General features: G+C 33.5%; 1 protein-coding gene across 1 annotated transcript; it reads right to left on the bottom strand.

The window, feature by feature from the left end:
* Window positions 1–63: 63 nt before the first annotated feature.
* Window positions 64–12,115, bottom strand: LOC116004938 (fatty acyl-CoA reductase 3-like). The gene is made up of 10 exons (XM_031245139.1): window positions 11,976–12,115; window positions 11,740–11,843; window positions 9,573–9,766; window positions 9,144–9,244; window positions 7,618–7,810; window positions 6,731–6,892; window positions 5,918–5,999; window positions 5,262–5,534; window positions 1,137–1,264; window positions 64–519 (listed from the first exon to the last, which is right to left on the bottom strand). The coding sequence occupies exons 1-10, from the start codon at window positions 12,052–12,054 to the stop codon at window positions 366–368; spliced, it is 1,470 nt and encodes a 489-aa protein (XP_031100999.1). The 5' UTR covers window positions 12,055–12,115; the 3' UTR covers window positions 64–365.
* Between the last annotated feature and the right edge of the window lie 1,364 nt (window positions 12,116–13,479).

Raw genomic sequence — 13,479 nt, 5'->3', positions numbered from 1 at the left:
AAAAAAAAAAAAAAAAAAAAAAAAAAAAAAAAAAAAAAAAAAAAAAAAGTAACTCATACTAAATGCACAAACAATCCATTTAATTGTGAATTAATCCAGGAGAATACAACAAATTAAGAACTGATGATAATGGAATTGAACAACAATATCTCCATTCACTGATCATAACACGTTTCAAGATTGTCTAAAATAATGGCAGCTTGTTTACTTTCTGCTAACTTCACTCTGGGACGACAGACAGAGATTCATAAAACCTATGATTATGCACATATGTCCCTCCCATAACAAAGTTAATTAGCCCATAATTGCAATTAAGTTTCACGTACAAATTAAACAATATTTATGCAGCTTAATTAATTGATTAATTACTTGTAATTGCGCTTTATAACTCCAGGAATGTGATCTTTCAAGAAATAATCATCCCAATTGATGACTTTTGGATCAAAATAGAAGATATCAGTTTCAATGCCTCCTCTTTTTGCTGCTCTCCACAGCTTTTCTGTGTTCATGTCATCAAATCTGCATGTGTACACAACTCAAAGTTAGCTTATACACACTGTTGCAAAAATCTCCGCCTAGGCGCTAGGCGCTCCTAGACTGAGGCGAATTGCTCTCTAGGCGTCCGCCTAGGTAGCCGGCCGCCTAGGAGGCCGCTTAGCGCCTAACTCGGCCGACTGGGCCGAGTTGGTGACCGACTGGGCCGAATTTGGCCGAGTTAACTCGCCCAACTCGACAGAGTTAGCCGAGTTAACTCGAGCAATGCGGCCTTGTTAATTTTATTATTATATTTATACATATTTAAATTCATTTATTTATATAAGTAAGAGAAGTAAGAGATATATATATATAATATAATATATGACATACACCCCCATACAAGAATTAATTTTTGTTTTTATAGGTCGCCGCCTAGAACCGCCTAGGCGCCGCCTAGACCGCTTAGACGCTAGGCGCTAGTCTACCGCCCGACTAGCGTCTAGCGCCTACTGCAACCAAGCTTATATAATAAGTTTATAAAAATTTTACATATATTAAACTCAAAAGAGACGTTTGGGACCGGGTGATAGAAATAGTTGCGATCATTTTATTGAAAATAAATTAATGTAAAATAAAGAAGGAATTAATTAAGTACTTACACCCCCTTGAAGAATAAGTATGGTCCATAAAGGTCTACAAGCCTCATTACAAACTTGATTTTGAGGTTCATCTCATTGTATGTTGTCTGGAAATACTTGCAAAATGCTGTATTAACTATTCCCAAACCCTACATATAAAAACATATATATTCTCAATGGCATTGCATGCATTAACGTGTTTATGTTTTCGTGTCTTGAGGAAAATAAAATAAAATGGGAACACAAATTAAATCCAAAGCTTTACATGGTCTATACCAAAACTTTGCTTATTTAGTGATTATTAAGATTGGCTTTCATCACCCATAAATATGTATGAGAGCATACAAGATGTATCTCTTTTAGATGCTTTAAAGTTAACCTAATTATATTCAAACATTTTAAATTGATGATGCCATACTTAAATTTGGAACCCCTAACTTTTAGTGATTTTCATTCTTAGTTATTTTGCAACACATAGGATCTCGTTCAGGTGCGAACTGGTCGCCCAGGAAAGAACTGCGAACGAATCACAGCGCGCCACGTGTCCGGAATGTAGTTGTACTTAACGTTATAACTAGGTGCACGTCATGTTATAACTAGGTGCACATAGGTGTACCCAGGTGCATAAATGTTAACAAGGTAAATTACTTGCACCTGCAAGTGAAAATAGGTGCACACGTGCAAGTAAAATGTATTACAAGTGCAAGTAAATTATACAATGAGCATCGATACTAAGTGCACCTAATGTTATAACTAGGTGCACCTAATGTTATAACTAGGTGCACATAGGTTACACCCAGGTGCATGAATGTTAACAAAATAAATTACTTGCATAAGTGCAAGTAAAATATATTGCAGATTCAAGTAAAATGTATTACAAGTGCAAGTGAATTGTACAGTGAGCATCAATACTAAGTGCACCTAATGTTATAACTAGGTGCACTTAATGTTATAACTCGGTGCAACCTATGTTATAACTAGGTGCACCCTATGTTATAACTAGGTGCACCTAGGTTGCACCCAGGTGCATGAATATTAACAAGGTAAATTACTTGCATTTGTAAGTGAAAGTATTTGCGAAAATAGGTGCATGAATATTAACAAGGTAAATTACTTGCACTTGTAAGTGAAAATAGGTGCGAAAATATGTGCACTTGTAAGTGAAACTAGGTGCACCAAAGTTCCAGTTATTTACGAAAATGCCACTGCGTCATTTTTTTAAAATTGCATCTGATTCGTTGATCTGGACACGTGGACGGCTGTGGAGCGTTCTCATTTCCTACCTGGGCGAGAGTTCGCACTAGAGTGCAACCCGCAACACATATATAGCACTCGAGTTTTGAACAAGGTTATATTTAGTGTTGATGATGTGGGTCAACTTTGAGGCCCGCTACTTAATGGGGCTAGAGTTGGTTGGCCCAGCCTGCTCCCTTCAAGACCCATAGTTGGGTAGGCTAGCTCGCCATTTTTTTTTTTGCAAATACGTTCTAATTTTTTAATTCTCTATTTATTAACCTATAGAAACATTCTAAAATACTAGTTCTTCTAGACTTTTACTAGTCCAATATCCATTGCATAAAACACTATAAAAATATAGAGTAATAAAATGCATAAACCATATTTAAACAAGCATTACTAATATATATATATATATATATATATACACACACACACATTCCCCCTCCCCCACCTAGGCCAAGAGGGGCGGGCAGGCCTCTGAGGCCCGATCTTTTGCAAGTTGTCAAAATTGATACCCACTCATATCTATATGGCAATTTATATCGTGGACCAGGGTGCACAATGCATTGTGAATCCCGTACCAAAATGTTAGGAGGTATTTATATTGTGGACCAGGGTGCGCAATGCATTGTGCATCTCGTACCAAAATGTTAGGAGATGAGTTCTGTGTATTCTAGGCAATCGTTCCGTGTATTCTAGGCAATCATTTTGTGTATTCTAGGCAAACGTTTTGTGTATTCATGTTAGTAACACAGGTTGTGATGTGTTTGTGCATTCGAATGTTTAGGATGATGAGTTCTGTGTATTATAGGCAACCGTTCTGTGTATTCATGTTAGTAACACAAGTTGTGATGTGTTTGTGCATTCGAATGTTTAGGAGGATGTGTTCTGTGTATTATAGGCAACCGTTCTGTGTATTCATGTTTTTTTTTTTTGATAATAATCTCTCGAGACTAATTCATTGAATCATAAGTGGAAACGTTTACAAGAAAGATTAATGGAATGGACAAGCATTCCTTACAGTCAGACATAGAAACAAATTTCCTAACAATGTTATCGAAAACTTGAATCGCAGACTGTTTCACAAATTTGAAGCTGAAGTCGACAGGAGCACTCCAAGCTTCTTTACTGTCAATAGTAATTTGGTCAAACATAACGAAGGCATACTCTAGTTCAAAAGTCGTTGACACCACCCGAGTATCAATCTTCATTCTTTTGTGGTTCACATACGCCATGACCAATTATCGTTCTACGCTTATAACAAGAACTCGCCAAAAAAACGAGAGGGAATAAACTCACAAAAGAAGCGAGAGGGAATAAACTTGCTAAAGATGCGAGAAGCAAATAAGCGAAAGGTATAATAACAACAAAACTTACTAATAAAAAAACAACACTGCTTTGAATCAAGAAAAACCACTCCCTACTTCACCTTTTGCAAAACCCAAAACCTTCTTTTCCTTATTCAATGGTGATGGAGAGGAGACGGTGCGAGATCGTAGGTGTGGTGGACGACGATGGGGGAGGCAAGAATGGAGAGGAGTGGCAGAGAGAAAAGAGCAAAAGAAGACGACAATCGTGAAGAGGAGAAGACGCCGCCTCCGCTAAGGATGCGGAGGCGGCGGCTGCCGAACCAAAGAGAAGAAGAAGTGAAGAGTTTAGTGTGTATTCATGTTAGTAACACAGGTTGTGATGTGTTTGTGCATTCGAATGTTAGGAGGATGAGTTCTGTGTATTTGGGTCAATATTCTGTGTATTCTAGGCAAACGTTCTGTGTATTCTAGGCAACCGTTCAGTGTATTCATGTTAGTAACATTCAAATGTTAGGAGATGAGTTCTGTGTATTTTGTATCAATATTCTATGTATTCTAGGCAATCGTTTTGTGTATTCTAGGCAACCGTTCTGTGTATTCATGTTAGTAACACAGGTTGTGATGTGTTTGTGCATTCGAATGTTAGGATACACAGAATATAAGTCCAAGTATTATCTCTTATGTTCCATTTTTTTAAATTTCACAATGTTGTTTAAATATTCACTTTTTGTTGTGTGTGTTTTTGTGATTTGATGAACTTGTGTGTGTTTTTTTTGTTCTTGCTTCTTTGTCACTGTTTTTTTTTTGTTGTTCAAATTACAGTTATATTTTAATTTTAAAAGAAAAAACTGTAAAAGCAGTAATTTTACGGCTCGTTTCGGACCATTGGACCAGGGTCCACAATGCATTGTGGACCCTGGTCCACGGTATAACAATCCTATCTATATAAGGGGCAGGTTGACAAGTCCAGTTATATTTTGAGGGCAAATTATACTATGGACTCGTGTCTATGTTCACAAATTTAAAATTCTATATTCACAAATTTAAAACTCTATGTTCACAATTTTAGAACTCTATATTCACAATTTTAGATCTCAATATATAAAATTACATTACTCGATATTCACAATTTTTGAACTCTATATTTATAATTTTGATATATAGATTAAAAAATTGTGCATACTGTTGAACATCGAATTTTGATATATAGAGTTGTAAAATTGTGAACATAGAGTTAGAAAATTGTGAAAATAGAGTTATGAAATTGTGAACGTAGAGCTACGAAATTGTAAACATGAAATTATAGAATTGTGAACATAAAGTTATAAAACTGTGAACATAGAATTATGAAATTGTGAACATAGAATTATGAAATTATGAGCATGCAGTTATGAAATTTTGAACATAGACCCGGATCCACCTTGAAAGGTGAACTCGCGGGTCCATGGGTATTTTGAGTCCATAACATGTTAAATTACTTGAGGCATGTCGATGTAAATCACTATGAAAACATAACTTGAAGTATTATTAAGAACGCAATTTTTTTTCCACAAAGTTGAATAATATAATTTACATGTAAAGCAATGAGAAAAGTTACCTTTAAAGGGAGCAAGTAACGGATGGTCATGTATCGTTCAAAACTAGCCATGCTGTTTAACACAGTCACCTTCCCAACTCTCACCGCCTTTCCATCTTTTCCGATCCATGGATGCTGTGTGAAGTAACGGTAACCGAAGTCTTGGATGCGCGAGAACTCGATCGGGTTCGACACCGATGATCCCACGTGGTATATGCTCTCACCGCCTCCTCGTTCATCTGCATGGGCCACCATTGCTACTATCATCACGTTCACCACCATATCAGCTGGAATCTAACACATGCAATCATCCCACTATTAGTTTAAACTTTTAAGGGAAAATGATCAAATAAACCATCAAATCTTACCTGAAAAGAAAATTAGCTAGGTACTTAAACTTTTTAAACTTGTAATTAAACTGGTTAACATTTTATTTTTGTACAATGAAGCCTAAAAACATACTAGTGACCTGTGATAATTAACTTGCTATGACAGGTCACTAACTTGTTTTTGGGCTTCATTGCACAAAAATAAAATGTTAACAAGTTTAATTGCAACTATAAAAAATTTAGGTACTTAATTGACTTTTCAAGTAAAATTCGAGGGCTTATTTAATCTTTTTTCCCGATTTTTAATTAAGATAAAACATATAATTCGATTTGGCATGTAATACTTACCACATCTGTAATGGTTTTAGGATCACCAAGGAAGCATGTTAGTTTTCCTTTACCATAACCAAGTCCCAAGCTATCAATTGTTCTGCACATAGCGCACAAAGACAACATATACTTAGTTTAATTTTGATAATGTGGTGTCTTTAATTGGTATGCCAAAAATGGCAGAAGGAAGACTCTTCGCAACTCATCTCAATAAAGAAATTATCATCAGAGAACTACTAATTAATCAAATTAGATGGTGAACATGAACATGCATGGACAATCCACAAGCAAAGAATTTTTTAAACAGAAAAAGGAAAATGATGAAATAAGTCTTTAAACTTTATATGGAAAAAGAATAAAATTAAGCCTATAAACTTTAAAAAGGTATAATATAATCATCAACTTGTTATTTTTGTGCATCTCGATCCAAAAACCAATTATTCACTAGTAATAACCGGTAATTAAAGCTCGACCTAATGATGAAAATCAGCGACCACAAGAGAAATGGTCACCGGTCACCCTTGAAGAAATAGAAGGTGAGGGCCGCCGACTTACCGCAGCTTATTACCTTCTTCTTCATTGGAGAAGGTGACCAGCATGTCACCTTCTTCAATGAAGAAGAAGAGGGCAATTGACGACTGTTTGCCAATTCTCGATTTTCATCACTCGAGCCTTCATTACAGTTATTACAGATGAATATTTCCACTTATTGATGTACTTAATTGTAACATTTTAAAATTCAAGTTTTTAGTATAAATTAAAATATAAGGACTTATTTGACTTTTTTCTCATTAAAAATTGAATTAAAGGTTAATCTATAGAAATGTGTACCTGATCCCTTCAACCCATCCCGGGAAAGGCTCTTTGTATGTGCCAGTAACCATCGTTGGACGTATAATAACAAGTGGCAAATCTTCTTTAAACTCCCCCAAAACCATCTCTCCCAAGGCTTTTGTGAATACATATGTGTTTGGCCACCCATACATCCTTGCCCTTTCACAACATTTAAACAACATTAGTGGGCACAGCGTAAAAACACACAAGAAAAAGAAAACACTTTTTATGCCTAGCAATAATTTTTTTGCTTGAAGCATCAACTAGTGATTGGTCATCAATTGAATTAGTTGATCGAGTGACTAGCCATACTAGTTTGGTCATCAATTGAATTAGTTGATCGACTGACTAGCCATGTATGGTTACTAACCCCATCCTTTTTCATCTTATTTAATTTTTCAAGTATATGATAGATCAAATCAGTCTTTATTTTTAATTTATCTTGGAAATATTTTTCAACTTGAACCCTCTCCCTATGCGTGTTAATTTAGTATCAAAGACAATCAATGCAAAAAAAAAAAAAAAAAATGCCATGGGTTTTGCGTCACTAGAAAAAAAAAATGCAATTATGGTTCATGTGTTGTGTATTGACAGTAAAAAAGTAACTAGCCCGCACATGTAAGGAAGCGTGTTAATTAAGCATCCTATAATTCATACTACAGTGCACTAGTGTATGAGTTTTTATCAAATTAAGCTTTATTTTTTGAGTTCTACTGACTATATTACAATGTAATATATGTTCATCATACATACATTTTCAACATATTGAAGCACAGAGAGAACCTGTGACCTCTCATTTGGGAAAGTCACAGAGGTGTCATTGAGCTACACGATACTTGAAAAATTAAAGTTTAGTTAGGTATAAAATAAGAGATTTGAAGTACCTTTGAATTCCCAAATCTTTCATGGCTGAGGTGATGGATTCTTGTGAAGCATTGTCACGAGTTAGATCTCTTAATGCTTCTTCTATCACCCTCTTCTCTTCATCAATGTCAAGACCAGATTTCCCATTTAGTGCCTCTCCCATTTTGTATGGGGTCTCTGCTATTAACCCTTCCTTTATACCAGATACATATGCTGAAAATTTATATATGTTACACTATGTTAATAACTTAAATGATGACTATATATAGTACTTCTTTTCCTTTAAAAAAAAAATAAAACCTACAATTATAACTCAATTCATAAACCTATAAGCATATCAATAATAAAGGAAAATCACACTTTTGATCCAGTCCATCTATTACTACTACATGCTTACATTTCTAATTATAGTGTTCAACTTCGATTTGACCACTTAACTTGTAATTGAGTTTTAAAATCAAAAACTCAAAATGGTTGACATATATAATTTGATGAAAATAAGATTAAAAATAAATTATTTAATTATATGTTAATTAAAAGTTATATATATGTTATTATGGAGGTGTAATTATTTATTATATTTTATTATTGGATCCCGTTGACATTTGGTGGCATTTCTTGCCCATGCAAGACTCGAGCGTTACAACAACAAATTACTCATAAATCAGTTTCCAAATAATTAAGAACCTTAGCTTATATAATAAGAAACATAGAGTGATGGTTGATTGGTAGTAAATTGGTGAACAAGATCACACTAATTTGGTGAACAAGATCACAGTAATTTGGTGAACAAGATCATAACTTAACCACCAAATCCTTGCTCTAAGATTTTTTGCTTTTTTTTTTTGTTTTTTTTTTTAAAAAACAATTGTGTGTTTTTTTTAGTTTAGCTACACCGCACTAGAAAGATCATATGTGGGAATCAAACTCATGACCATGCAAGTACGAAAATAATGGTTCACCCACTCGAAACTCCTCCCAAAGCAATTTTTTTTAATAAACTTTTTTGGGATGATGAGGGAAACCCACAACCACTCCTCAAGGTGTACATTAAGTAAATTCTACTCTTGTATAATAGTACACAACCATATAAGAGAGATAAACTACGCTAGAAAAACCCTATGTGATATTGGCAAGAACCGGTCAACTATGTACAATCTAAACTGATTTACCTCTTTGTGATTATTTACGGTGCGAGTTTCACCCATAGTACACTTTCGGATAATGCTTATAGGGTTTCTCGTATAATTTAAAATGCTCGCTTACGTAAAATTGAAAAGGAAAATGCTTTCTACCCCTTCTAATTTTTCACCTCCTGACATGCCTTGTAATCATTGGGTGCCATAAAATGACTAACTCCACCAATTTTTAATAAAAGATTAATGTATTTAATTAAATAGTGCCATGTTAGGAGTTAATTAATGCCATGTTAGGAGGTGAAATTAGAAAGAAAATATTTTTTAGGGTGAATAGCATTACTCGGAATTTGCTAACTTATTAGGTAAATATAGAACTAGCTAACTTATTAGGTAAATATAGAACTAACCAGTAGATACATGAAGAAGAATTCGTAATTTAGGGCATTTTTTGGCAAAGTCTAATACGTGCTTAGGTCCCATGGTGTTAATTCCCAGTGCCACATCGTATCTGCAAACATTGTCAGAAGAAGGTTATTGTTTAAAAAACAGAAGATATCCTGTCCTTAATTAAAATATAATAATTTGTTTTTTAAAATGGACTAATTGAGTTGAATTTCAATAAAACCCCGGCCCATTGAATACAGGCCATCCCGGCATAAGGCATCTCTCTAGCTCAATGGGCATATATATGTGGTTAATTTTTAAAGCAGTCTATTTAAACAACTTTTATGAAGAAAAAAAAATATATATATATATATATATATAATTAATTAATTAATTTTATAGTTTATTGATGAATAAAAAGATGTATACAAATTAGGGTTGGTAGAAAATACCTTTCATCAAACTTAGTGGTTGCAGCTAGATTAACGACAGCATCTACTTCACTCAACATTCGAGTCAGCAAATGGGAATCCTTAACCCCTAAATTCTCACACGAAACATCGCCAGCAACAACAGTTACCTTCTCTAATATTACGGAATTTTCACACTTCTCTTTCAGGATTTGGAATATTTCCTTTCCCATAATCTAAAAAAATAAATAAATTCAAAATCAATTAATATATATGCATGCATGCTTCATACAACAAATTATTATTATTGATGTAATAATTAGGACCGGGTGCAGAGCACGAACGGGACAAAAGGGAGCAAGAGCGAGCATGTGGACCCAGGGTCAGCCACGTGGCCGAGGTCAGCCCTCGCCCACGGGCTGACCACGCTCAGCCTCGGCCGAGCGTGGCGCGCGGCCTCGGCCGAGCCCGCCACTAGGCCGGGGTCAGCCCTCGGCCCAGTGGCGAGGGTTTTTGGTCCGCACGTTGACTGAGTCTTGCGACGGCGGTTATGGCCCAGGCCATGGGGCGCGCCTCCCTGCGGTTTCTCCGGGTCGGTTAGGCCTTGAGCTGGTATAAAAGCTCGTTGCTTTGTCTTGTTAGGACATATTCACTTACTTTCATCACATTTGTCTTGTCATTACATTGTTTACCTCTATAATACTATTACATAATTTAATATACATTTTACCCCGCGGTATACTTGTGATCCGTTAGCTTGTCATACTCCCATTGTTTAATCGGGTTTTGTAATTCGGACCACTCGAGTTATTAAAATCCATCATTATTATTATTATTATTATTATTATTATTATTATAGCACCTAGAAAATCGAAGTGTACATAAAATTAAATCTTATCATAGATGATAGATCCAATGTACTCATAATATAAATAACTCTCTAGTTTATTGTGTAACACTACTTATAATCAAATTTTATATTATTTGATAAGAAAATATTAATTAATTAGGCTCTTAGAGGGAGAGTGGGAGAGAGAGTGTGTGCGCGCGTGCGCGCGCGTGTATATATATATATATATANATATATATATATATATATATATATATATATATATATATATATATATATATATATATATATATATATATATATATTTATTTATTTATTTATTTATTTATTTATTTATTTATTTATTTATCATGTGGTTTGTTTTAATTAGGTAGGATGGAGAAAAAGATTAAAAATATATATATATATCATCCCCTAAAACTAATGATCAATAAAATGAGAGCATTTAATTTATTCTACAATTCTATTTCACATAGTGAGTACGTGAGTGACTTCATCCGTCTTATTTTATGTGTTTAAGTTTAGTAGGCTTGAGTCAAGTTATTTATAACTTGATTTTGTGTAATATAAAATTTAGTGTTAGTATATAAAATTTATATATTTGAAAACTAAGTGAAAGTATTATTAAATACATAAAAAATTAAATTTAAAATTTATAAGTAAATATTTTTAAAAAATAAGCAAATAAATAGGGGTTAGTAATAACATGAATGATAAACAGGACTGATAAAATAGTATTTGATTAAGTTATAGTTGAAAAATAACCAATAAATATAAAAGATTGTACACCATACATGATATAAACTATATTTAATTTGTAGGTACAAAATTTATTTTCTTGTCTTATATATACATGTACTTATTAGAGAGTGTGTGTGTATGTGTGTGTATATATATATATATATACTAGTGATCAAATGAGTCCATCTTTTTATATGAGTCCCTGTGGACAAATTTGGGCCTTCTAGAGGATGAGATCAATGGTGTATATTAAATGATTTTGTTTAATAAAATTCCCCTTTCTTGACCGATTAATTGATGAGAGTATATTTGGCAGGAGTATTTTGGAGATCTGGGGAGTTAGCACGCCTGATTTTAAGGGTTTCTTACGAATTTAAAGACGGACTCATTTCGTTGCTAATTAATTTAGCGATGAAATAATGACAACTTAGTTACAGATTTAAATTTTTTTGTTAAATAGACATTTAGTGACAATTTTAAATTTTTTTGTTAAATATATATTTAGGAACAGATTTGTGATGGATATATAAATAAAATTCCCTTGCCGGAACTACAAAGAAAAATAAAATGAAGTTAAATTGGTTTAAAGTGTGAGAATTGAAGCATGGTTGTATGTACCTCAGTGTTGAAACGTTGTAAAGCTGCCTCTGTGTCTGCTGCTCTTAGTAGAAGGTAGAGCTTCTTCACATTTGGCTGAACCCTAAGTATTTTCTCCACAAAAACTGCATATATATACATTTCAAAATAAACAGCAAATTAAAACATATTTAAAAAAAAATCCAAGAAAAAATTAAAATTGAAGAAATATATTATAATTAATATGGGCAAGTTGCCGGCGGCGGTTAGTGTACTACTTTTTGCAAGAAAGCCGGCGGCGCCGGTGACAAGAATGGTGGTGTTGTCAAGAAACTGGAGAGCGCTGCCCAACTCCATGGCAAGAAAATTAAAGAGAAATGAAAGATAGATGGTGAGAAAATGAAGAAGCTAAGGGCTCAACACATTTTGCACTGGAAAACTTCATATATTTATATAGTGTCCACATTGATTAAGAAATATTTAATTAAACTTGAGAAATGTATTAATCATTAAATTAATTAATGTCCATTAACAACTGAATCTTGAATTGGAAGTTGATCAACTGGACTAGGATGTCAAGGGTAGATGTGATTATATTGGTGAAGTAAACATAATTAAGTTAGTTGTTTAATTCTATAATTATACACTTGTTGGACTTAAATTAATTTGACTAGTCTTCCTATGTAAGGTGTCACTTGCTAGGTTAGTGTTTTAAATTTATCAAATAAATACTAGAAATGTCTATCTCATGAATAAGAGAAAACTAAATCAGATTTTTATGTTAATTTGACAATGTGATTTAAGTTTCTTTTCTTTTTATTGATTTTTTCGTTCAAATCTAACGAAATATTAGTGAAACAGAAATCATCACTTTTAGAATAACTATACTAAAGATTGAGCCATAAATAAACACAGCGATAACTTCAAGGTTTAGTTTATATATACTTGAAGTACAACTCACTACCCCAAAAACGTCATTTAGCAACGATTATTTTGTTATTTAGAGGCGGTTTCAAACCGCCACAATATAGTCTACCGGCAGTTTTTGTCTGTTACTAAATAATGTGTCACAAAGTGTTTAAAAGCGATTTTCATCAACCGCAGGAATTAATCAATTATTTTGCGGCGTTTTTACCACATTTAGCGGGGTTTTGACTACATTTAGTGGAGGATTGTGATTTGGGAGGATTTTAGTCAAAAAAAATAAAATTAAAACACTTAAATTAGCTCAAATATTAAGCTAATAATTAGCGGCGGTTATAAGCAATCGCCGCTAATACCAATTATACCGTTAATACTTAGCGGCGGTTATAAGAAAACCGCCATGAATTAATTTGCTTATATGTCATGAATTAAAATTTTACATTTAAATAGTATTAGTGGATATGATTTTTTTAAACTCAGAAAAACAATTGATTTTTTTATAAATAATTTGCAGAGCTTATTTGACTCTCCATTCATGAATATAACAGAGTATAATTAATTAATTTTCTGATCTCAATAGCCTTATGGGTAGTCCAAATAATGAATGTTGCCGACTAAATTATAATCATACTTTGAGTGCACGCAACTACGCAAATGACATTGAAAGTTTAATTAATATATAAACAATTTGATGAGTAGAAATGAAAATTACTTAACAACCATTTATGCATGCATGTGACTGCATTGATTACGAAATTAATCTTTCAATCAGTGTTATATATATATATATATATATATATATATATTAGAGTTCATGTGTGGCCTGGTCCTTAGGTGCTACTATTTTGCAGCAAGTAA

The sequence above is a fragment of the Ipomoea triloba genome, chromosome 14, assembly GCF_003576645.1.
Source record: "Ipomoea triloba cultivar NCNSP0323 chromosome 14, ASM357664v1".
NCBI lineage: Eukaryota > Viridiplantae > Streptophyta > Magnoliopsida > Solanales > Convolvulaceae > Ipomoea > Ipomoea triloba.
Note: the sequence above shows the minus strand (reverse complement) of the source record. Positions and strands in the feature narration are given on the sequence as shown.

Excerpts from the sequence above, each read along its gene's own strand:
- LOC116004938 (XM_031245139.1), bottom strand. The coding sequence starts at position 12,054 with ATGGAGTTGGGCAGCGCTCTCCAGTTTCTTGACAACACCACCATTCTT. Across the intron at positions 7,811-9,143 it reads TCTTCTTCATGTATCTACTG|CATATGTATCTGGTATAAAG; the intron begins GTTAGTTCTATA and ends ATAAATTTTCAG. Across the intron at positions 6,000-6,730 it reads GGATGGGTTGAAGGGATCAG|AACAATTGATAGCTTGGGAC; the intron begins GTACACATTTCT and ends CGCTATGTGCAG.